The sequence below is a fragment of the Apostichopus japonicus genome, chromosome 3 (assembly GCF_037975245.1).
Source record: "Apostichopus japonicus isolate 1M-3 chromosome 3, ASM3797524v1, whole genome shotgun sequence".
NCBI classification, from domain to species: Eukaryota; Metazoa; Echinodermata; class Holothuroidea; order Aspidochirotida; family Stichopodidae; genus Apostichopus; species Apostichopus japonicus.
In genome coordinates this window covers 12,520,583-12,548,002 of record NC_092563.1, presented here as the reverse complement: position 1 = coordinate 12,548,002, position 27,420 = coordinate 12,520,583, and the positions used below count along the sequence as shown (strand labels likewise).

Sequence of the window (27,420 nt, the reverse complement as noted above, 5' to 3'; positions counted from 1 at the left end):
TTATGATTTGCCATGTAGTAAATAATCATTCTCCAGAAATTCTATTCTTCCTGACAGCTGAAAGAAGAAAACTTAGCAAGGATTAGATACCTTGACAAATAGATAATAGAAGGGGGGTGAGGGGAGCTGGTTAGAGGTATCCAAGATATCTAACCAATTAAAATTCATTTCAAGAAACAAAATTTAGAAAAATTCTCATAAATAACGTGGAGTAACACTTTCTACCGGAATATGATAGAAAAAAGATATGTATACCGGAGTGGGGAAGTCTATCCCCTCCCTATTTTCCCCCTCCTCATCCCCACTTCCTATCCACACATATTTCCCTACTTCTGTGTACTAAAGTTCATGTTTTTGTTTTTCAGTTTGTTCAGTGCTAGCCAAGTCACTCTTTTCAGTGTGATATGAATGCAGTATGGATTGCTAGTATGTTGTTTATAAGGTGTTCAAATCAGTTTCCATCCGATCAACATGTGTAATGATTTGTTATGTGAGCTGATACTTGAGTGCATGAGATGAGGTACCATCAACTCCTCCTCGCTTCATTCTAAAATATCAAGATATAACTCTCACCAGTCTGTTACCAACAGGCATAAGAAAACAAGTTATGAACAACTCTACTGAGTTCCATAGCCCACAACGTGATAGAAGTGACTGAACAAACAATGACATTAATCTCACTTTCTATCTGCTGCAGACCCCGACGAACGTCATCCGGCCAAATCTCTTGCAGAACAGAGGAATAAACGCCAATCCAAGATTGGGACATTTTTCAAAAGTCAGTTGAGGAGTTCTTTCAGATCTGTTAGGATTTGGGGATCAGCAGACGACCTGGACTCGGATCGCCTCAAGACGCGAAGTCTGACCCCACCTAAGACTCCTCCAACATCGCCTCGTATGAGGTCAAAGAGCGCGCAGCTTGAGGGATTCAGTAAGGATAATCACGTGAGTAGCGTCAGTCACATCTCGTCTGTGTGAAGACGTTGTTCGTACAGGAAATAATGAGGTTCCCACTAAACATGTAACTCAATTTATATTCCATTGATATTAATCTCTTTAGGGTTTATATACTTCTAATCTGATGCATCACTGTAAAAATCTTTGTTGGATTATTAATCTCTTAAATGTTTATATACTTCTAATCTGGTGCATCACTGTAAAAATCTTTGTCGGTATATTAATCTCTTTAGTGTTTATATACTTCTAATCTTATGCATCACTGTAAGAATCTTTGTCGGTTTTTCATTTTTGTTAAAATGTAAAAATCGGACATAATTTTGAGATATGACTGACTTAACTGTGCATCGTTTTCACCAACCATGTAATATTCAAACTTTACTCATCTAACTAAAAGAGTGAGTTGTCCCAACCTCAGCTGTACTGCTCCTAATAAGCTAGGTATATTAACTAAATTAATTAATTCAAATGATTCTGTGTCCCACAAGTTAATTTAATTTATGTTTTATTGTTTCATTTATGTAATATTCCATTCTTTTTCATGCATCTTTGGTGGACATTCAGTTGTCAGGTACCTTCTTCATCCTCTCACTATCAATCACAGTTCCAGCTGTTTGTTGTGAACTCACAAAAAAAGCAACTGCAAGTTTATGGAAATCAATGATTTAATAGAATAAAACTCTTGATTTGTGATGTGAAACCAAGTTAAATGCTGTTCATTTCTATGAGTGTAATGACATCAAAGCGTAATGGGCATGAAGTGTTACGCATGTTCATAAACTATACATCCTTAAATTATTAACATGGCAACACATCAAATGCTGGTCGTATTAACAAAAAGCAACTGGAAGTTTATGGAAATCAATGATTTAATAGTCACCCTATCAGAATAAAAATCTTGATTTGTGATGTGAAACCAAGTTAAATGCTGTTCATTTCTATCAGTGTTATGACATCAAAGTGTAACAGGCATGAAGTTTTACGCATGTTCATAAACTATACATCCTTAAATTATTAACATGGCAACACATCAAATGCTGGTCGTATTAACAAAAAGCAACTGGAAGTTTATGGTAATCAATGAATTAAATATTCATATTCTATAAGAAAAATAATTCTTGATTTGTGATGTGAAACCAAGTTAAACGCTGTTCATATCTATCAGTGTTATGACATCAAAGCCTAATGGGCATGAAGTGTTACGCATCTACATAAAATGTACATCCTTAAACTGTTAACATGGCATCACATCAATTTAAATGCTGGCTGTATAAAGAGCATAAATATATAGCTTTTAGAGCATCAATTCATGATTTAGAGAATGAACACAAATTAAAGAGCATTAAGTTCTACATATGGTCATATGTATAAACAATATCCCCTGGCAATGTAAGCATAGCAAACCCACTACTGTACGTTGCATGCTGGTAATATCTGAGCATGGATATATAGTATAGACAAACATAAGATAGAGCGTGGATACAAATTATAGAGCACTAGGTTCTACATATGGTCATATAGCCACCCACTGCGTTGCATGCTGGTGATAATTGAGCATGGATATATAGTACAGACAAACATAATATAGAGCATGGATACAAATTATAGAGCACTAGGTTCTACATATGGTCATATAGCCACCCACTATGTTGCATGATGGTAATATTTGAGCATGGATATATAGTACAGACAAACATAATATAGAGCATGGATATATAGTATAGACAAACATAATATAGAGCATGGATACAAATTACAGAGCACTAAGTTCTACATATGGTCATAAAGCCACCCACTGCATTGCATGCTGGTGATATTTGAGCATGGATATATAGTATAGACAAACATAAGATAGAGCGTGGATACAAATTATAGAGCACTAGGTTCTACATATGGTCATAAAGCCACCCACTGCGTTGCATGCTGGTGATAATTGAGCATGGATATATAGTACAGACAAACATAATATAGAGCATGGATACAAATTATAGAGCACTAGGTTCTACATATGGTCATATAGCCACCCACTATGTTGCATGATGGTAATATTTGAGCATGGATATATAGTACAGACAAACATAATATAGAGCATGGATATATAGTATAGACAAACATAATATAGAGCATGGATACAAATTATAGAGCACAAAGTTCTACATATGGTCATAAAGCCACCCACTGCATTGCATGCTGGTGATATTTGAGCATGGATATAAAGTAAAGACAACATAATATAGAGCATGAATACAAATTATAGAGCACTAGGTTCTACATATTGTCATATAGCCACCCACTACGTTGCATGATGGTGATGTTTGAGCATGGATATATAGTACAGACAAACATAATATAGAGCATGGATACAAATTATACAGCACTAGGTTTTACATATGGTCATATAGCCATCCACTACTTTGCATGCTGGTAATATTTGAGCATGGATATATAGAATAGACAAACATAATATAGAGCATGGATACAAATTATAGTGCACTAGGTTCTACATATGGTCATAAAGCCACCCACTACAGTACGTTGTATGCTGGTAATATTTGAGCATGGATATATAGTATAGAAAAACATCATATAGAGCATGGATACAAATTATAGAGCACTAGGTTCTACATATGGTCACATAGCCACCCACTATGTTGCATGCTGGTAATATTTGAGCATGGATATATAGAATAGACAAACATACTATAGAGCATGGATACAAATTATAGTGCACTAGGTTCTACATATGGTCATAAAGCCACCCACTACAGTACGTTGTATGCTGGTAATATTTGAGCATGGATATATAGAATAGACAAACATACTATAGAGCATGGATACAAATTATAGTGCACTAGGTTCTACATATGGTCATAAAGCCACCCACTACAGTACGTTGCATGATGGTGATATTTGAGCATGGATATAAAGTATAGACAAACATAATATAGAGCATGGATACAAATTATACAGCACTAGGTTCTACATATGGTCATAAAGCCACCCACTAAAGTATGTTGCATGCTGGTAATATTTGAGCATGGATATATAGTATAGACAAACATAATATAGAGCATGGATACAAATTATAGAGCACCTGGTTCTACATATGGTCATAAAGCCACCCACTGCGGTGCATGATGGTGATATTTGAGCATGGATATATAGTACAGACAAACATAATATAGAGCATGGACACAAATTATAGAGCACCTGGTTCTACATATGGTCATAAAGCCACCCACTGCGTTGCATGATGGTGATATTTGAGCATGGATATATAGTACAGACAAACATACTATAGAGCATGGATACAAATTATAGAGCACTAGGTTCTACATTTGGTCATATAGCCACCCACTACGTTGCATGCTGGTAATATTTGAGCATGGATATATAGTAAAGGCAAACATAATATAGAGCATGGATACAAATTATAGAGCACTAGGGTGGTCATATAGCCATCCACTACATTGCATGAAGGTGATATTTGAGCATGGATATATAGTATAGACAAACATAATATAGAGCATGGATACAAATTATAGAGCACTCGGTTCTACGTATGGTCATATAGCCACCATATGGTCATATAGCCACGTTGCATGATGGTGATATTTGAGCATGGATATATATAGTATAGACAAACATAATATAGAGCGTGGATACAAATTATAGAGCACTAGGTTCTACATATGGTCATATAGCCACCCACTACTTTGCATGATGGTGATATTTGAGCATGGATATATAGTACAGACAAACATAATATAGAGCATGGATACAAATTATAGTGCACTAGGTTCTACATATGGTCATATAGCCACCCACTACGTTGCATGCTGGTGATATTTGAGAATGGATATATAGTACAGACAAACATAATATAGAGCATGGATACAAATTATAGTGCACTAGGTTCTACATATGGTCATATAGCCACCCACTACATTGCATGCTGGTGATATTTGAGAATGGATATATAGTATAGACAAACATAATATAGAGCATGGATACAAATTATAGTGCACTAGGTTCTACATATGGTCATATAGCCACCCACTACGTTGCATGCTGGTGATATCTGAGCATGGATATAGACAATCATAATATAGAGCGTATAGAGAGGCACTATTATAAATAATTGATATGCCCTTGAAATATAGCTACCTACCAAATTACATGCTGGACATGATTAAAGCAGGAATATATGATGTAAGAAACAGATATGTCATGAAGTAGATATACCAATTAATGTATTCTTTACTTTTCAAATTGTCATTTCAGTTTTTGATATTTTGTTCTCTTTTGTTGTTGTTGTTGTTATATATATTTTTTGTTTCTGTTGAGTTTATTTGATCAGTTCATCTGCTTTTTGCCCTACTTTACAGCTCATGCCCCCTCCTCATCCTTTCCAGAATCGCAAGTCTAAAAAGAAAGCTGGACGTAGATCCCGCAGCAGTCCAGGAAGGTCAGTTTAATAAGTGTATATGAGCTGGACGATGGCCTTAATTAAAACAATAGCTCAGGGATGCACATGTTCAGCCAAATTAATATCTTACTTTGTCATTTTTTTGTGTTGTCATCTTCGTAAAAGACTTGGAGCTGGATACATATTTTTATTAATAAACATCAACCTGAAGCAACCAGGTGTGATCAGGTAGATGCGTAGTGACAAAACTCATTTTGTGTATTTCATGAAAATTTGCATAATGAATGTAATCACACAACATTCTAGTGTGTGTTAAAGTGATTGCCCAAAGAGGGAGATTGGTTTGTTCAGTGTTACATAATACAATTTCAAAAGCTAATTGTGAACATTACTCTCACATCATTTGCTGTATCATAATAATATAACAACCACATTTAACATATTAAGTAGAAACGATGCTGTGAGAAGCAGTTTGATTCTTTTCCTCTTCGTTAGGAAATGTATTCATTAAAGATGTTGCAATGCAAACTTTCTACCGTGGAATACCCTTGTTTGGTCACTGCTTTATATAATATGACATTAATGAAATCTTATGTTTTGATATTAAGTGGGAATCCCTGTCAGTAATCCTATTTATAATATGGGTGGTTGAACTAACCAATCAAAGCGCACAGTTAGCAGATAAGATGAACAACCCTGTACAGTTTCTTAACACTTCGTTTATCTGATTATTAAAGAGGAAACAGAATTGAATTACTATGTGAATTACCAAATATGAATCTAAGAGACTGACTTCGGTCAGCATGCGGCTTTGATAAGCCAATGATGGCTTCTTCGCGAGTTCCTGCTTGCAGGAGGATCTAATATACATACATACATACATGTTTGTGTTGTTTAGTAGATAAATCATATTCAACAATTTGGTTTGGGTTGTTGACATAAAACAGGCTTTTTGTGCGTATTTCTCAATTTTGACCAAATTTCCCAATTATCACTAAGGAGAAAGATAACAATGTTAAACATTACATTAGTTCTGTTAAAAAGGAGAATTTTATGAATGCTTTGAGAAACTGCATTACTGCTAATAACTAACAGGAACCTTGTGTGGTTAATTAGCTATAAACATTCATGGATTCTTATATCAAGCATCCAACTTCCTCAACAAGAGACTCAATGCTTACTCAATATGTTGCTTTAAATGTTAAAGGACTTCTCTGTGTCTGGTCAGCAATTTGATCAAACCTGCCCAGTATTATTAAAAATAAGAAGAATAATAAGAACCTATGGATACATTAAGGACATATTTGATGTCACATTCGATAGTAATAACTGAAAGAAGTCTGTTGAAAATGTTAGTCTATAAACTTAGCATTATGTGTTGTATTGTCTCTGGTGAAGAACATAGGGTGTGAAACCACATTTTAAAACACTAGTAATAACAGGTTGGCATGCAGTTTTACAATACCTGCAATACAATACCTGCATGGTGTTATAGAGTGCATAACATATGTGTGCTGCTGACCTAGCAAAACCAAAGTATTCTGGGCTATTTAGCACTTGTCCAATAACTGCTGTGTTAAGTTCAGTGATAGTTCCAATTCCCGTTCATCTTCTAGAACAACTGATACTTTTTAGTGAAACGTGATGTATGCAATTGCTGCTGACAATATTGACCAGAGAGTAAAATACAAGCTGTCTTTTTTTCATCAGTTTGGTAATTTGACAAGTTTAAACTATGACAACCATAACTTGTATAGCAAGATTGCCAATAAGGTGTTAAAGTAGTATCTATATGGTACATGTATGTCAGGATGTGTCCTAAACTGAACATTTTCATCTAACTATAGCAAAGGGGTTGCTTTAGTGTCTTAATGTAAACAGTAACGCTCTGTCCAACAAGCTCATTAGTAATAAATAACAAAACAAAATAATACTTATAAGTACTTAACTGTAGTGATTAGAAGTATACACACAATTGTTGGTTAGCTCTTAAAACAGAATATAAATTGTAAGAGTGGTTCATGCAGTCAGCACACCAGATATTGGTTTAAAGAAAAAAAAAGGAAAAATAATAATAATACAGAATTAAGATGATATGTTTAATAGTTTAATTTTGACAACAGGATGACTCATATCTTGGTATGAATGAATTTTGTATAAAGTTTTCTTGTTTTGCCCATTTGTGGCACTTTCACAGGGAGATTAAATATTTAAATATTTAATTTAAAAGCAATTATCTTGTAAGTATAAAGATATTCCATAACTATTGCTACGCCTTGCTCACAAATGTAACCGTTCAGCAAATGAAGTGGTGAAATGTTACAGTCATTCCTGGGAATGGTTTGCTCCTTATAGCATTCTGTTTGCCCTACGTCAAATTATAATCAATTTCATGGCTGGGTGTCATGTTCTTGATTCTCTGTTTATTTTTATGTTTATTAACTTATAAAGTGCACGATATCTACAAAGAAAAAGTGCATTCAGGGGCGCTGTACAAAAAAAAAAAGTACATACAGTCAGAAAGTTCATACAGTCAAGAAATGTCTAAATAAAATGCTTTCTTAAAGAGGTGAGTTTTTAATTCACGCTGAATCGTTCAAAACTATGAATATTTCGAAGAAAATCAGGTAAGCTATTCCAAGTCATGGGGGCTGCGACTGGAAACGATCTGTCTTTAAATGTCTGTCATCTCACCGCTGGCAAACAGAAGTGTGAACAGGATACAGTGATAAATCACATGATATTAGTTGGGAGCTTCTAGCTTGTAAGGTAGACCTAACAGACATCTGCTTTGCTTTACTCTCGATTGGTAGTTTGGTAGTGTTATCATCAAACAGGCGCTTTGGGGGTAAATTGACAGTATGGTTTACCTTGTTTTTCTTTCTACAATGCATTTATTCGGTCACTGATTTAAATTTACAGGTACGAACCTAACTTCCAATGAAGATCCATCAAAATTACACCAGGAACAATAACATTAGACATTAACTTCTAAAATGTGCAAACTTCTAGCCTCTGTTCTGTTGGCCTGTACTATATATATATAAATATATGATATAAATAGAGTACACAATATGCTGCATTTCAATCTGTAATTACTAAATACTACCCGTTGATATTTACTGTCCGTTTACTACTTTCTGACTCTTGTTAACGTTGAATATTTCCATTCGATAGCCTAAAAACATATCAAGGTTTGTAGAAGTGATTTATATCGCAGAGATAACAAAAATAAGTAATGTGTGGATTTTGTGTATTAAACTACAGTATGAATTACAACAATACTTTGTGATGAAAGATGGAAGCAGGTCATGGAGGAGATTTATTAAATATTTTAATAGTTTCACCCTCAGCATCAGTGAGTTCTATGGTTACTTTCCAATCATGGTCGACTTCTACATAAAATAAAGCTGTACCACGGAATAATATTATTTTAGCCATCTTTTTCAGAATAGGTGATGGATTGTCCATAGAGAAACTATTCTGTTACACACAATTATGCAACAGACACTGCCACTGCATTTATAGGGGCATTAATCATTAGCCAGATTTACTGTTCGGTATGGGAGCTGTTGTGTCAGCATGCAACATTCTGTGTGATCTATTAGTTATCCCTCAATACCCTTAACTACATCACTGCTTTGCCACTGTCATTGTGTAAGTTAGTGTAAACGTTTGCACTGTTATTGTGTAAGTTAGTGTAAAAGTTTGCACTGTTATTGTGTAAGTTAGTGTAAAAGTTTGCACTGTTATTGTGTAAGTTAGTGTAAAAGTTGGCATCTATACATGTTTGTTACATCTTCGTAAGAGCTTTCATGCAGCTTTTAAAAATCTTTCATCTGTTTACCCCCTCTACTCTTCCTCTGTCCCCATCACCCTCCCCTTCCCCTTCCCCTTCCCCTCCTCCTCCTCCTTCCCCTCCTTCCCCTTCCCTACTGTTTATATGATGCATACATATCTACACAAGTAGGTTGGTAGGAATGTAATTTTAAAATTCTTGACTTCATGTCTCCAGTGATGTTGGATATCCAGGAAGTAGGAGTGTAAATTATTATGAGGTCATAAACACGTTCCAAGTAAAGAGATGGTTGCAGGTTACAATTTCGGTCAAAGTTGAATTGCTTTGTAATATTTAGTGGACACATCTAAGAATTATAAATATGCTGTGTTTTTGAAAACAATAACAGTACACTGTTTTGACAATTATACTGTTGTACACCCAATAAAAACCTCCTAAATCTGCATTATTTGCATATTTACACATCTATGATATTCTTTTGTCTCAGCATATTTTGCCTCCATCAATGTTTGATATCATTTTTCTCTGTTTTTGTCTCTGTATTTCCATTTTGGGGTGACCATCTTTGTTTGTCTACTATTTGCCAGTATACGGTAACATAGCCATTATGTAATAAATATATCACCAGAGGGTCTTCTACAAACTCGGTTTTTACAGTTGGTGATGGTTTATTCAGTTTTATCATCAATGTTATTGGTCAACAACGTATTTGTAGTATAACAAACTACAGCGATTGAATCTGGCTTTTGGGTTGTATTTGCTTTATTATTTGGTGGTAACAAGTACTGTGCCTGAAGATAAAATATATTAGTTAAGGCTGTCAAAATGTTCTTAGCTAGTTTGGAGTAGGCAAATTGATTTAATTACCGCATAGATCTCTTGGTTATTTATGCTACCCATAATGCAACTGGTTCTGATTGTATCAGTATTCTGTCAGTGTTGTGATGTCACATGACTACTGTCAACTCCTTTTATAGACTTTCACCCCATAGAGGTATGACAGGTATGACTCACCATTCAGTCTGGAAAATTCCTGGCAATGACCCACCTGACCCGACACGACTGTAAAATACCACCTTGAATCATTTCTTGTAGGACTTTCAAACAGTGTACTTCATGTGTTTAATCTGAACCTTAGTAAACTGTCCCCAAATGGAAAATTAAATTAGTTACACCCTAAACACAAAACTACAAATTTGCTATCTATGTTGTTATAAAAACAACTTTGTGATTGTACAGCGGTTATACCCGTACTAAGAATGACAATGTTTTCTGTTTGTTGTGTTATATTGGCTGGAGTCACATAGTTCATTCTTTTTTCAGGCCAAAGAACCATTTATATGTTCTAAAGAATTGTGTGTTAATACTGCTAACTTGCTTTTTTCTTTTTCCTTCCAGTAACGTTGTTGCACGCAGTGAGTCCGATTCAGAACTCATGTACGACTCTCCTCATACCCACATCATTATGATCTAGGAAGGAGGCCGCTGTGATGCATTAACTGGCATCTATAACAACAAACTCCATGCACTCATGACTATATGATAGGAAGGATGATATACCCAACATGGACAACATAATAGGGGCAGCAGAGTAACCGTCAGAGGTAGACATATACAGTATAACCTCTGACAACATAATAGGGGCAGCTGAGTAACCATCAGAGGAAGACATACCCAACATGGACAACATAATAGGGGCAGCCGAGTAACCATCAGAGGAAGACATACCCAACAAGAAACACATAGTAGGGGCAGCAGAGTAACCATCAGAGGTAGACATACCCAACATGGACAACATAATAGGGGCAGCAGAGTAACCATCAGAGGTAGACATACCCAACATGGACAACATAATAGGGACAGCAGAGTAACCATCAGAGGAAGACATACCCAACAAGAAACACATAGTAGGGGCAGCAGAGTAACCATCAGATGATATTGGGGAGTCTCATAGGTGGTGGGTCATGTACCATGCTGATTATGTGAGAGCTACGGTTCGAGTCTAGTCTGAACTATAATTCTCGTAACATGTAAGTCCTGAAAACAATGAACAATGAAGATATTTCCTGCCATTTTAAACTTAATTCAGAGAAGGCTCTCATTGAATTCTGCAATGAAGCATGAAAGGGATAATGAATGTGTGTGTGTGTGTGTGTGTGTGGCGGGGGGGGGGGGGTGTATGGGATGGTAGGAGAGGGGAGTAGGCTATCTGGGATGGTCCTCTTCTGTTCAACACCTTTTATGTCAGTTCCTCTGCCGATATGAATCAAGTGACATGAAGCTAGGTTCAGCACAAAGTGTAAGACTTAGTATGATTGGCCATATCAAATAAATACATACATTACTAATGATTTGCAGGTCTTGATGCTGCCAGTCCCCTACAAATGGGGCTATTACAGTGACAGTACACAGCATTTTGCTCTAGTGTAGAGTGTCTGAAGGATTGATTGTGACACAAACAGTTGGATGATCGAACACTATTGCATAAAACCACAATGATTTGTTATTTCTTTCTGAGGTTGTCTTAGTCCTTTGGTGTAGAATTAGAAATCACACTTTGTGTACTGCCAATCAACAGATAGATAAATGTCAATGGTTTGAAAAGATCTTACTATTGGACAGTCACACTGATTATTCATCCCTTATTGCATTGATCAAAAGCATGCACTGCCTTAATAGAGGTGAGAAAAGCCAAATTTAACTTACAAAAACAGATTTAAAAAAATATGCAAATTTCACTCTATATTTGGCTAAAGTTTTTTTTTTATCTTGCTCTTCGATGGTTGTCATGTATGATTGTTTACAGATTCTATACGATTACCAATTAACCATCGAGAAAGACTTGTTTAAATTTAAAAAAAAGTTTTATATCTGTCTTTAAAGTGACATGAACTAAATTTAGCAAGAAAAAGCAATAAAATTAAGTACTAAATAATGTGGGCAATGGGACCTTGTTTTGTACTTTCCATTTTTCTTTTAAGTAGAGCTATATTTATGAAATTAGAATTCTTTATCCTATATTCTCCTTGGCCCTGTGATTGACCTCTGAGGTGCAGTCCACAGTGGTCAGGCCTGGACACATTGAGGATTCGAGGAGAGATATGAGAAGATGACATGGGCTGCTAGACATGAAGCTTGTGGGGAAGCTGTGCAGGGTACAGGTTTCATGATGTTTGTAATATGTAATGATAAATGTAGATTTTATATTGACTATAATGAAATGGTACTTTGTTTTGTGGTGGTAAATTTATATGCATACATTTACATTGGTATAGAGGCTAGTACAGTACACATAGAAGTATATAAATTGTTTTAAATGTGTAGCTGCTAGACTTTGTAAATATCAAATCCTTTTACTAAAAATGCCATGGATAGGTGCATACGGTAAATGAATGTGCCATAGAGGGCAGTGTACTGAAATGCTGGACGTCTGATCAACCTCCATGACAAAGCCAGAGTAGGTCAAAGTAACAGTGTCACATGGTCGCTCAAATTCACTTCTTTGCAATTGGAATTATAGTCACCTGAGTTTGATCTGACTTTGTGTTTGACTCCTTTCTGGATCGAGGCAAAAGGAATCTATGCGGTGGTGATGGTGTGTTGCTTGTTTACATAGTAACTCAAAAAGTTCATACTTGATATGTGGATGTCTTATTCAGTAGCAGAACCCTGTTCATTTTCATGAAGTTCAAAGGTCTTTTGAGGTCACCAGAGGTCAAGTTTGAAAACTTTGTAAACATGATAACTCAAAAATTACATTTTTGTTGCACTTGATGTGTGGTATGTAAATTCAGCTTGGTGAGTACAAGAAACCTTTTGACATTGGCAGAGGGTAAAGGTCATTTTTCAAGAAAATGTCCATTAGCTCATTCATAGACTATCTGTGTGTGTTTATATTCACATTGGAAGATAGTTTTGTCTGCATATGGAAACAGTTTGGAATGAAACTGATATTGTAACTGACACTGCATAGTGTGAATATTTGACCAGAAGTTATCTGCTACGACTAAAGACAAATTATATTCCAGAAAACATCTTTGGTTGGTTTACAAGTGGTGATAACATTCCTTTATATTGTTGTAATGTTATGAAGCACACAGGGAGTATCTTAGTAGTGTAATTTAAGACTGATCCACAATTGGTATTTCTCTGTGATGTTCAGTAATTTACTTCATTCGTAACTTATCATTATTCAAAACATTCACCATTTATTTGAACACAAGAAAAAAAATCTTCTGCTCTAAGTAGTGTGTGATTATAACTTTTATTCTATATCTCTTTTTAAAATTTTGGGTTTATACTCCAGCTTGATACTTACTTCATGTGAGATGTTTCAGAACAAACGTGGAAACCTATATATGTTTACACCAAACGCCAGGAAATTTAATTAAATGGCTGTCGAATTATAGTGATTTAAGATATATATAGTCTTGTATGGTTCAGTACAATACATTTTATTTTACTTTTTAAGTACTTATAAGGATTTTTCTTAAGAGTATACATTTTCAACCAAACTTTTGTATTTTTGTTTTTAGCCCTTTCTGACAGATTGTATGGAATATCATATGAGGTACTGAATGAGCCAATCTCCTATTCACAAAAGATGCTAGATTAATATGAGTCAACAATTGTTTCAAGGCCCCAGGGGTGATGGTTGTAACACTGAGTTATAGCAATTTCAGTCCGTTCCTCCTAACCTTGTACTTAATTTATGAGTAAAATTCAAAGTAAATGGGTATGAAATGTTCCACAGTTGTTTTCTACTAAAGTCTCTTAATTGATTAGCCGAGGTTTAATCCAAGTCGCTGCAGATGCATGTTTGATATTTTCCATGTCATGTCATTTCTGTCAGGGACTCATTGAAGACTCTTAATCTCTGCTTTCTACTCCTAGATAATCTGGAGGTCAATCATCATCTAGAAATCGTCAAATTTATGAATTTGCATATTAGTAATTATGGTTAATGATACCTTTGGCAAATTAAAATTACTTTGATATCTAGTCTTCCACCAGTGAAAGCAACGATTGGCTCATTTTGCATGACTAAGGTGCTGCCTGTATCAGAGCTGATGTACCAAGAAAAAATTTAGTTTTCAAATTTTGTGTAGGAATTTGTGCAGTCTCTGAATATTGCCTGTTTATAAAGTACTAAGGTTCCTGTGTACAAAACTGCAAAACATATTTGTATTTGTATTGCTATTTTCTGATATAGTTTATAGCATCTTGCGATACAGGATAAATTAACCTATGTGTACATGTGTGACATTGAGGAGTCCCTGATATGGAGAGGTTCACAAAATGAAAACATCAGTGATGTATATTACATCAATATTTAATTCTTGTTGTGAATGGGGTCGAGTGGCAAATGGGACAGTGAAGTTTCCCTTATTGAAGTAGAATATACAGAATACTATACATCTTGAACAAAGTTACAGCCATCACATTTGAAATCTTGTCTGCACAACTTGACAGTAGAGAACTTGTTGTCCTATATTTCAAGTGCAAAGCAATTCCCTCCCCTCATTTGTATTTGAAATTCGAATTTTTTTTTTGAACACAGTCCAACAAGTTTTAAAGCTAGTTCATTCTGTATCTCTGTAATAAAAAAGAGACATTTATCCTATCCAGACTATATAATTAATAATTCATCAAGGTGAAAAATAAAGGCACAGGCTTGCTTTGTTTCTTGTATTTTTATTTTGTGAATAAATTTTTATAAAAATGATAGTTTACCCATTATTTATCATTCTGTTCTCTTCCATATTTTGCTTCAAGATGTTTCCACGTGTCTGAGCAGGTCTCCTAATGTACTACCGTTTTCTTTGACAGATATGTTTATATATATATATATATATATATATATATATATATATATATATATATATATATATATATATATATATATATATTGTTTACTGAAAGAGAAGAATTTGCTGTTCACTGTCCATAAGACTTTAAATTTATAATGATTTGCTAAAATTGAGAGTGAAAACAGCTATTGACCGTTGACATTTCTTACTCTATTTAAACAGAGTGTAAACAGAAATTATTCTTGTCAGTAAGTAATGTCCATCTGCCCCACCCACATCTACCTTAAATTGTGAAATGCTCAATAACTACAAAGATGACACATGTTTAATTGCTTGTAAAAATCTATTTACAGTGTTTCAGTATCACAGATAACACGAGAGTGCTAGAACTTCACATATACTCCCCTTGGTAAAGGATAGCCTGCTGTTGCTGTCCAACAACTGCACTGTTTATATGCATAGGATAAACTGCCTATCCTGTTTTGACAGTATCATAATATTTCATGCTGATAAGATGTGGTTTCTCACAGTATAAAGACCGGTAGTTCCATAAACAGATTGCCGATATTCTGACAAGTCCTCCTTGGAGATGCTTCCAGTCTACTCTACCTCCACCTCTTGACCCTATGAAACCACATCCTGCTCTTTGCAATGTACTACCTGTTGTATCCACTAATTGTCCATTTTAAGCTAATAAAGTGGAAAACCCAAGTTCAAATATTTTACACGGCCATTGACACTGGTTTATCGATACCATCATGCTTAGCCAGGCTTAAAGACTTCATCATATTTACATCAGTCCATCTTCTTAACTATGAGGCTTACACACTTCTGCCACCTTTGTGCCTTCTTCCTCCTTGACGGATCTCCACTTTTAATTGATCGCTAAGCCTTCTGCCTGCATTTCATGGCTCAGCTGTGTCTGTAGGTCACTCAGTTTCTTCTTCAGCACCGCAAGGCCGGTCATCATGACAACTTCAGGTTTCAGCGAGCCAATTGACTCGACATTTATCCAGAATTTGTTGGGCCTCTGTCTTTCAGGCTCGTAATCGGCTTGAGCTAGCAAACAAAGGAAACAAAAACAGGACAATGACAAATTTGCAGGAGTACATTGTATATATCTATGCTGCATCACACATTGTGTGGCCTACTCAGTCTGAAATGTGCTGTACAGTACATTGTATATATCTATGCTGCATCACACATTGTGTGGCCTACTCAGTCTGAAATGTGCTGTACAGTACATTGTATATCTATGCTGCATCACACATTGTGTGGCCTACTCAGTCTGAAATGTGCTGTACAGTACATTGTATATATCTATGCTGCATCACACAATGTGTGGCCTACTCAGTCTGAAATGTGCTGTACAGTACATTGTATATCTATGCTGCATCACACATTGTGTGGCCTACTCAGTCTGAAATGTGCTGTACAGTACATTGTATATATCTATGCTGCATCACACATTGTGTGGCCTACTCAGTCTGAAATGTGCTGTACAGTACATTGTATATATCTATGCTGCATCACACAATGTGTGGCCTACTCAGTCTGAAATGTGCTGTACAGTACATTGTATATCTATGCTGCATCACACATTGTGTGGCCTACTCAGTCTGAAATGTGCTGTACAGTACATTGTATATCTATGCTGTATCACACATTGTGTGGCCTACTCAGTCTGAAATGTGCTGTACAGTACATTGTATATCTATGCTGCATCACACAATGTGTGGCCTACTCAGTCTGAAATGTACTGTACAGTACATTGTATATCTATGCTGTATCACACATTGTGTGGCCCACTCAGTCTGAAATGTACTGTACAGTACATTGTATATCTATGCTGTATCACACATTGTGTGGCCTACTCAGTCTGAAATGTGCTGTACAGTACATTGTATATCTATGCTGTATCACACATTGTGTGGCCTACTCAGTCTGAAATGTGCTGTACAGTACATTGTATATCTATGCTGCATCACACAATGTGTGGCCTACTCAGTCTGAAATGTACTGTACAGTACATTGTATATCTATGCTGTATCACACATTGTGTGGCCTACTCAGTCTGAAATGTGCTGTACAGTACATTGTATATCTATGCTGCATCACACAATGTGTGGCCTACTCAGTCTGAAATGTACTGTACAGTACATTGTATATCTATGCTGCATCACACTGTGTGGCCTACTCAGTCTGAAATGTGCTGTACAGTACATTGTATATCTATGCTGCATCACACATTGTGTGGCCTACTCAGTCTGAAATGTACTGTACAGTACATTGTATATCTATGCTGCATCACACTGTGTGGCCTACTCAGTCTGAAATGTGCTGTACAGTACATTGTATATCTATGCTGCATCACACATTGTGTGGCCCACTCAGTCTGAAATGTACTGTACAGTACATTGTATATCTATGCTGTATCACACATTGTGTGGCCTACTCAGTCTGAAATGTGCTGTACAGTACATTGTATATCTATGCTGCATCACACAATGTGTGGCCTACTCAGTCTGAAATGTACTGTACAGTACATTGTATATCTATGCTGCATCACACTGTGTGGCCTACTCAGTCTGAAATGTGCTGTACAGTACATTGTATATCTATGCTGCATCACACATTGTGTGGCCTACTCAGTCTGAAATGTACTGTACAGTACATTGTATATCTATGCTGCATCACACAATGTGTGGCCCACTCAGTCTGAAATGTGCTGTACAGTACATTGTATATCTATGCTGCATCACACAATGTGTGGCCTACTCAGTCTGAAATGTGCTGTACAGTACATTGTATATCTATGCTGCATCACACAATGTGTGGCCTACTCAGTCTGAAATGTGCTGTACAGTACATTGTATATCTATGCTGCATCACACAATGTGTGGCCTACTCAGTCTGAAATGTGCTGTACAGTACATTGTATATCTATGCTCCATCACACAATGTGTGGCCCACTCAGTCTGAAATGTGCTGCACAGTACATTGTATATCTATGCTGCATCACACAATGTGTGGCCCACTCAGTCTGAAATGTACTGTACAGTACATTGTATATCTATGCTGCATCACACAATGTGTGGCCTACTCAGTCTGAAATGTGCTGCACAGTACATTGTATATCTATGCTGCATCACACATTGTGTGGCCCACTCAGTCTGAAATGTACTGCACAGTACATTGTATATCTATGCTGCATCACACAATGTGTGGCCTACTCAGTCTGAAATGTACTGTACAGTACATTGTATATCTATGCTGCATCACACAATGTGTGGCCTACTCAGTCTGAAATGTACTGCACAGTACATTGTATATCTATGCTGCATCACACAATGTGTGGCCTACTCAGTCTGAAATGTGCTGTACAGTACATTGTATATCTATGCTGCATCACACAATGTGTGGCCCACTCAGTCTGAAATGTACTGCACAGTACATTGTATATCTATGCTGCATCACACATTGTGTGGCCTACTCAGTCTGAAATGTGCTGTACAGTACATTGTATATCTATGCTGCATCACACATTGTGTGGCCTACTCAGTCTGAAATGTGCTGTACAGTCCATTGTATATCTATGCTGCATCACACATTGTGTGGCCCACTCAGTCTGAAATGTGCTGTACAGTACATTGTATATCTATGCTGCATCACACAATGTGTGGCCCACTCAGTCTGAAATGTGCTGTACAGTACATTGTATATCTATGCTGCATCACACATTGTGTGGCCTACTCAGTCTGAAATGTGCTGTACAGTACATTGTATATCTATGCTGCATCACACATTGTGTGGCCTACTCAGTCTGAAATGTGCTGTACAGTACATTGTATATCTATGCTGCATCACACATTGTGTGGCCTACTCAGTCTGAAATGTGCTGTACAGTACATTGTATATCTATGCTGCATCACACATTGTGTGGCCTACTCAGTCTGAAATGTGCTGTACAGTGCTTAAATTATCTTGGTTCCAATAAAACGTTGCTAACATTTAAATCATTCTAAAGTACCTTACTGAATGGAAACTAGGGTAAAACTCATCTTCTTTATCACTGGCCTGCCAATACTACAAAAGAACCAGTCCTCTGAATAGAATCCAGATAACACATCATGAAATACTACAGTATTTTTGAAAGAGACCTTAACAGGGTTTAAAAGAGTTGGTGAGAAAATCTAATCATGAACAAGTTTGAATTTTCATTGGGTTTGCAGATTATTAGATCAAATCATATAATACTTTTGAGGAAAAAACCCACTAGTATCTACACATTCCTATCTACCCCCCCCCCCCCTCCTCTTTTCTGCTTGTCTTAACTTTTGTTAGTTTTGCAATAGTTTTACAGCTGATGCTTTAGCTTTGAAGAGGGCATATATTGCTTTGCCTGTTTGAAATTTGTTTAAAACAGAAGGCTACTGTAGCAGGACTTGGTACATGTTAGGAGAGGCAATTACTTTTGTCTGAGTCTTCGTCCAACTCTGTGAATTCACTTCGAGGCCAATCAGCTGGATTAGGATACAAGGTGTGTCTTAAAGCATTATCAGGGTCGTACTCGAAGGAAACTGCAGCCGTCGGGATCCACTTGGCATGCTCCTTACCAAATCCTTTCCTTCCAAATGCTCTGAACTTGAGCTCCTGACTTCGATTGAGTTTCACTATCAAAATATCTATAAGAGTTAGAGTAAAATAATAATCATAAATGTAATAAGTGATGATTTAGTGAGTTGTACTGTAAAGATGTGGTACGAAAATTCTTGTAGCTCATAACTATTAACTGCAATTTGCAGCTTCAAATATACGAGAAAAATCTTGCAATGTATGACATTCTGGGAATTATGGATGAGTAAAAACTTCCAATCACTTATGAAAAATACTGCATAAATATAACAATGAGTGAGATAAACTTCCATTTAAGTTTTTATGTCAAATCTTTGAAACCACATTATTTTGCTTCAATGTGTGATACCCCCCATCCCCCCCCCCCCCAAGGCAGTTGACTGACTTTTCAAGGATGATTAAAAACTTGGAGCTTTTTGAGTAGGACATCCACCAAACTGTTCAAAGTCAGTAGGAACTCTCTGGTATTGTTAAAACAGCATGTAGGGAGACAATGTTCTAATGCTGGTACCATTCTAGACTCTCTTCACACATCATGCCTCAAAACACTTGTACTGACAGAACCAGCAGTTCCAATCATTTATCAAGTACAAGCAAGATATACTGTACATACTGTTACATGATAGTACCATATAAAGAAGATTGTCCCCACCATAAAAATGATTTAATATTATATCCTCGATTTGGTGTCGATGGTTGTATCACAGGGCTAGCGTTAGGAACATGACTATCAAGTGTTGACGCCTGTCTTATCATCAGATTCAGACGGACATTTGAGACGGACATTGCAGATACCGAGGGCTTGCAGCACTGCTAAGGTCTGTGCTCGGAACAATTTTGACGAGACCAGATGTTGACAAAGTATCTGCTGTTTTCCAGACTTCTGCCAGAGAGAACTATTGATACCCAATGTATTTTGGTCAGAAAGATTTTTATTTAACATCAGACCGGAGTCAAGCCTCTCCATGTTTATTAGTGGATCTACAACCATACAGACTCAAAAGTAGAAACACTCCTAAAGTGTTCCCACCTGATGAAAGTTTCTGAAGCCAAACATTTTCAGTCATATTATTTGCATAAAAATATGATGTTAAATTCATTAAAAAAAAAACCCCTGCAGTTTCCATGGTTTTTTATTATTTTCATCACTTGTCCAAGGATTTATATCATAGTTTGGGGTTGCAGCATATTTGGCAGTACTTTTACTCTCTTGAATTCAGATTCCGAAATAGATACTAAAGGTTACTATGATCATACCGTCGGCTTCTCCGTATTCGCTAGTCTCATCTTCTCGTGGTCTGGATGGAACCTAGGAAAGTGAAAGTTCCAGGAAATAACTTTTACAAAAGGTTTTGTGAAAAAACCATGAAACACTACAGTTATAAATCGAATCCTTTACAACGTATAACAAATACACTAAGTACACTATTTGATCCAGTATATTGTGACAATATTTACACCACTTTTAATAGTGGTTTGGTTTACTACTACACTACGGTTTTGCAGTAGCTGTATAAAGACCAGACGAGAGTCAATTTAGAGCCACTGAGCAAGGAGAACGTCAGAATGTATGGGATATATACTGTAGGTAGAGTGCAACAGGGAGACCAGTGACATGATTGTGCCCAGGGATACAAACTAGCTCATGATGCCCATGGCTGTATAGTAAGAGAATCCAGACCAATTGTACACAATGTATTTGCAGACTAAGTGAATTTGTGTAGAGTAGTCTATGCAGATCTTATAGAATTTAGCAGAGACAGTTTAAGTTTAATCTGTTTTTGTGTTATTTGTCCATGGCAGTTCAACAGATCAGAGATGTCATTTTTAAGCTTGAATTATAAAGTTTCTTGTTTCCTTTTCTTTTTTAAACGAAAGAAAATAAATATCCACTGTTTACTTACTGGTACAACTTTAGGATGTGTTGACTGTAAGTCTCTGGATGTGACATGTCTGGTGTCGTCGGTGTCATTTCGGACGTCGAGAATGAACTCCACCGAGCAATCGGGACAGAACTCCTCGCAGGTGCAATCCTGTAATGTGTTAACAGTCACATACATGTCAATTGATTAACACAATGAGTCAGAATTCAGACAAAAGAAACTCATCATAATATATAGCATGAAAACATCAATCTTTGTGTTCAAAGCCACATTATACCTGTATACCCCATTATAAACACTGCCCAATATGATACTAGTGTATATCAACCATTCTGTGTTTGGGCACGAACGTGTACAGTAGTAAACAACACACTACCATGACAAGAAAATTCCCCCCCCGCCCCCCCCCCTCACCCACCCAAACATTTAATCCCTCCACTTAGATTTGGCGATAAATACTCCATACGTCAGACAAAACTTTCAAGATAATGTCCTGACTTTGGTACTAAAGCTTCAAATTTAATTTATTACTCTGGTGTTTATTTCCTCCTTATTATCTTCCCTTTTGTTGGATCGGTTGTGGCTTAGGAATAAATATCTTGAACAATTAATAATGTTGCTTTGTAACTGTAAAGGTGTGAGACACACGTAAGAACAATTTTCAGTTTGAAGCCTTAAAATTATCACTTTATCCATGTTAACTGTTATAATGTATTGGCAGTACGTCAGTGCATTATACCATGTCAACACTCTTTACAAAAAGATGTGGACAATAAAAATTTACACTTTACATTAAGCACAACTATAGAATTCAAATGAACTCCACTATAATCACCCTCCCTCTACCCACTCCCCTCCCCTATCGATGACTCGGGCTGCACAAACATGTACTGAAAGAAGCTAAATATAAGACATGGCAATAAGAAATAAAAAATATTATACAGTAGGGTCATTAAAAGAAAATGCCAAGGAGGTGAAAATGGATACATTATATATAAATATATCTAAGTTGCCAATATCTGGATGATCAAATGAATTATTTTGTTTAATATTACTAATCAGCAGTAGTGTTTCCCCCGGGTAAAACTATTGATCAGCAAAAATGGATCTGTGTTGTCATTTACCCTCATGTAGTTCATCTTGTCCACAACCTCGTCACTGGTAACAGGTATCAGTCCTGGAAAAACAAACCATAAATTGTAGCGTAGTGGAATTATTATTTGAATAATGCATTGTATAATCTGGGACTATGCCGTCAGTCCATGATTATTTTTATCTTTAGCTGCAGTAGCTTAGGAGGCATCTGAAGCAATTGATGAAAACAAACATTTTTTGACTAACTTTGTAACACCATTTCTACAATGAGAAGATTATCTGGCTTTTAGCAACAATGACATGGTGAAAGGTAATTTTAAGCATCATACTGTTCAGAAGCACTTTGACAATCAACTTGGATATATGTTATGTACGTTTGTATACTAGATCCTCCTGCAAGCAGGAACTCCCGAAGAAGCCTCATTGGCTTATCAAAGCTGCAAGCCAGCTGAAGTCAGTCTCTTACATTCATATTTAACGTCCACGATGATGAATTGTTCATTGTCAACAACTCTGTAACTGGACGACAAACATTAATCTGGGAGTGACTCGAACCGGGGACCTTATGATTGAAAGGCACCGGCGTTAATCACTGAGCTATTGCTATGTTATTGTTCTTAGCTTTGTTATTGCTATGTTATTACTATAGCTATGTTATTGTTCTTACTTCACTGATAGGCCTTACATCTTGGATACTGACCGAATTTGCTGTTCCGACAATCTAAATTCAACCATGGATAACCTGGATAATCCCTTACAAAGACCAGACCTGGGTGCCATTTATGTACAGTATAAATGCTTCACAGGGCTCGGTGGAAATGTTTTGCCCTGTTTGGTAACAAATTTCTCAAACACTAGGCAGCAGTTGCCAATGTGCTTAGGCTTAATAGCTGTCAAGCCATAGCTTTTCAACAGAAGGATAGTGTTGTTTACTGTAGGTAAGTGACAAATTTACAAAACTAGTGTTAGTTAAAGAACTAGGTTATGGGATATGAAAGTGCCTTTTTTCCACATGAAATTCTTTTATTCAGTGTAAATTGTCTGTTCCCATCAGTCACCTGTTGAGTAAAAAATTGGAAAAACTGTTGTTTAGCTCAAAGTTATAGAGATCCAGGTAACATCATTGTCGACAGGTACCTAGGTTTTCGATGAAAACCCGTCTGCACTGCACATCTTGAGTTCCATAAATTCAGACTTTTGCTGATGTGTAAATAGACTAAGTGGAGTTTGATAAGACACAATGTCTTTTACATTGATCAATAGTTATATTTGCTTAAATTAGACAACCTTTAAAGGTATTCCTACACTGTACCTCAGGCTGGTTGTTGCAAGTACAACCTACAGTAGTAATATTCTTAATACATCATTTCTGTCAGAAACTAGAGATGTACTCACCGACTCTCTGTGCAATAAACTCGTCATGAAGAACAGAGCTGTTAGACTGAACCTGAATCCAGTCAATAGCTATTGTAGAAACCTCAGCAATCATGATCCTCCTGATGCTATTAGCAACACTAAAGAGAAACAGATACAACAACATACTTCCAAATATGATTAAAGTTTTGTACTCAAGATTTTAATTTTGCTCATAAAGTTTGCAATTTTTATGCTTTGAATCTGTTACTTAGTCCTTTTGATAAAGTTCTAAACAAGAACATGCATATTTTTGCAAAACTTGCTCAAAATCAACACTATATAATACTGTTTAAGTATTTTTTTTTATATTTGTAAAGTTACCTCAGTTCAATTGTTATGTGTGTGCACACAACATAAAGAATGAACAAATGTTAACAAATTGATCTTTCTACAATGTTCTACCTGTAGTTAAAATTATTACGAACACAAAGGACAGTATCTGAAATTACTTTAAGGCTGCCACAGTGAACTTTGAATGTTAGAACATTGTACATACATGTCTACCAGGCCTAAAATTTCACAATTTTAGCCACTTGCCAACAAATTTATGAAAACTGCTTATACAAAAATGCTATGGCTGAAATCAATTTGTCACTGGCATTCCTAAATGACAATTCAAATTATATGAGAGCAACGCAACATTAATTGCTGAAAATAGAAGTAATAAGAGACTTATGTTAGGTACTGAAATCATGCCAACTGTTTTACTAACAATCGTTTTGTTAACTGACTAGATATGTTTGTTCTTTTAATGTCTACTGGTGAAAAAGTGCCTGGCAAATGGCAAAATCCACCATATTTAGACGGTACATAGCCCAAATTTCACGGTTCTGTCTACATTATAACAAAGATTAAAGACTACTTAGTTTGAGACCCAAATATGCAACCATTAAAGAGTCACATGCAACGATTCTCTGGCACTAACATCAATGCCAAATACAAATTTAAGACTTATGTCTGTACTCTGTTGATCACAGTTATGGGTAAACATTCTTCAGAACCCACCCCCCGACTCACTAAGTTAACCGAAGGCTTTAGTTTTATTTTAAACATTTTAAGTTTCTGACATTTTATTCATAATGTTTGCCTAGCATAGGCTTAGTGACATATTGCAGTCTTGTGACTTTACATGATGTGCTTCACATTGCAACTAACTTCAGGAAATGTTCATGATTTTACAATAGCAATTAGGCCCAAGTAAGATGCATAGTATTCATTAGTATAGTATAACGTGGCATCATTTTAAAAACAACAACAAATCGCTGGTTCAAAGTCATAAGTTCGTCATATTACACACACCATGAAAACGACAAAAACTTAGCCTTAACTTAGTCTAAACCTGCTCTATCATATGCATTGCTTTTTCGTGAAACAGGTACCCGAACGATTATAATACAAAATGAAAGGAACCTAGGAACCTGTCACCTAGGAACCTGTCAAAGGCCTAGGAACCTGTCATTCCTTACCTTAGATCAGTGTCTTCGAGGATAAATTTGATGTTGTCATCTGTTAGCTCCGTCAGCGTCACATTGGGTTGATTTGCGTACGGCATTTTCTATTCCTTGAGATCAAGAAACTTCAAATTTAGAAACAAAGGGGCTACTATTATACTGTTATGGTGGTGATAGTTGCAACGTGCGAAACGTTCTACAGGTGGCATACTCATATTAGCGTCTATATCAATCCGCGGCAAGTGTTCTCCTTCAGGAAAAGTGCCAATTAGGAGCAGGAGAACACCTTTTTTTGCTATGTTATCAATGAGGATGAGCTTTTTTGTGGCTTGGATGTTAAAGAACATGTATGGAAGCACATGTGGTTAAAAAATTGGGTAAAACTGAGGCAATTTTAGACCAGTTTAGCCCTCCCAGGAGCAGCGGACGAAGATTGTTTACGGCCGAGTAAAGAGGTTTTTTTACAAGTGACGAATAGTTCATTATCTGCTTTGTGTACCGTCATGAATACCGCACATTTCGATCGTTTTTAATGCACGGAGAGCTCGTGGCATTGTTTATGACGTTACCGTACCTGTTTGTATCACATTGTCTTTCAAACGCCTGCCTCAGTAAATCAGCATTTAAGAAATGTGAAGTTGTTCTAACAGGAGCATAGCTGTTTCCACATTTAACGGTTTATAAAGGCTAAGTAATGACACAACATTCCCGAAGAACAAATATTATCAAGCTTGTCAGAAAAGACGTCGCGGTGGCCTTACACTGTACAAAAGAAGCCTTTCTTTTGTAGGTACAGTTTTCGTCCTTATGTATACTTTCATTAAAATTTCCAGTGAAAGGCGACGAGCGAGACGGAAATCAAATTTACTATTCACTCTTAAGTTCCGATCGGTTTCTATTGACAAGTTGTGCAAAATTTTGCAATGACCTACCTACTGTGTTTACGCGAAACAAAATACCAAATAGAAACAACCCCCCCCCCCCAATAAAAAAACAGACAAACAAACAAAGCAAAACACATTTAAAACACCATGTATATACATGCAGATATTAACAACAACCCCCAAAAATAAATAATAATAATAACATATAAAATAAAATAGTGCTTCGGCGGGGAATCGAACCTAGGCAAACATGAGCATCAATTTAATCTTAAATAAATTGTGCTTACTTAGCGAGAAAAAGATGAATGAAAAAGGCAATAATTAATTTGAATTATTGTTTTATAAAATTGAAGACAGAAAGCTAAAATTAACAAGAGATTACGCCTCATCGAGGCCATGGTTTCACTGAACGTTGAACATCAACCCAGTCCGAATCGACGTGAGCTCTCCATTGCAAGTCAGCTAGCCCACTTCTGGCCCGAAGGCCGGACTCTCATCGTAATCTCCCGGATGCTTTTGCGAACTAAGGGAGGATACGGAATTGGGATCCTAGGCCCGTATAAAAATTCCACCTTGGCGATGCCATTATAAACAAAGCAGTGTCTGTCATCCGATCGGCGCGATTCACACAGCCTGACAACAAACACCGACGCGCAGTGCTGTCTTCCAACCGTTCAGGCCACCACGCCAGCCTGTTGATTCTTGGGTCGAAATAATACTTAGAGTTCCAGATTGTTCCAAAACAATGTGATATGAATGCATACCATGCCCCAACTGGAGTATTGTACATTCGCACAAAAGTTTAACCGTGAAAAAAAAAAAACGAAAAAAAAAACAAGAAAAACAAAAACACGAAAAGACAAGTAAAGCAAAAGCACACACACACACTAGACGTAAAATGACCTAACGCAGTGCTTGAAGTTTTGGCATATTTCCAGTCACCACGATCGTTTTGAATGTCTTGATGTGGAAGCGCCTAAATCAAAGTAGAGATGGTGTGCAAATAAGGAGGATTGGAGGTGACACAGAGCAGTTAAGAAATTCTGTGTTTAAATCTGGAT

The 27,420-nt window shown here is 36.5% G+C and overlaps 2 protein-coding genes across 5 annotated transcripts in view; one reads left to right on the top strand and one right to left on the bottom strand.

The window, feature by feature from the left end:
• Nucleotides 1-13,933, top strand: part of LOC139963538 (uncharacterized) — a 30,949-nt gene extending 17,016 nt beyond the window's left edge. For 2 of the 4 annotated variants that reach the window (XM_071964398.1, XM_071964386.1), the window contains 3 exons: nucleotides 698-945; nucleotides 5,346-5,425; nucleotides 10,584-13,933. In XM_071964398.1, coding sequence (XP_071820499.1) covers nucleotides 698-945; nucleotides 5,346-5,425; nucleotides 10,584-10,659 — 404 coding nt within the window. In that variant the 3' untranslated portion in view covers nucleotides 10,660-13,933. Of the gene's footprint in view, nucleotides 1-697; nucleotides 946-5,345; nucleotides 5,426-7,583; nucleotides 7,627-10,583 lie in introns of all 4 variants that reach the window. The other 2 variants (XR_011791595.1, XM_071964406.1) reach the window with 2 other exon arrangements.
• Nucleotides 13,934-15,319: 1,386 nt separating this feature from the next.
• On the bottom strand, nucleotides 15,320-25,685 carry LOC139963529 (DNA-directed RNA polymerase II subunit RPB3-like). The gene is made up of 7 exons (XM_071964374.1): nucleotides 25,491-25,685; nucleotides 24,004-24,122; nucleotides 22,638-22,690; nucleotides 21,535-21,663; nucleotides 20,888-20,939; nucleotides 19,468-19,680; nucleotides 15,320-16,054 (listed from the first exon to the last, which is right to left on the bottom strand). Exons 1-7 carry the CDS (start codon nucleotides 25,574-25,576, stop codon nucleotides 15,870-15,872), a joined length of 837 nt encoding a protein of 278 aa, XP_071820475.1. The 5' UTR covers nucleotides 25,577-25,685; the 3' UTR covers nucleotides 15,320-15,869.
• Nucleotides 25,686-27,420: the final 1,735 nt, after the last annotated feature.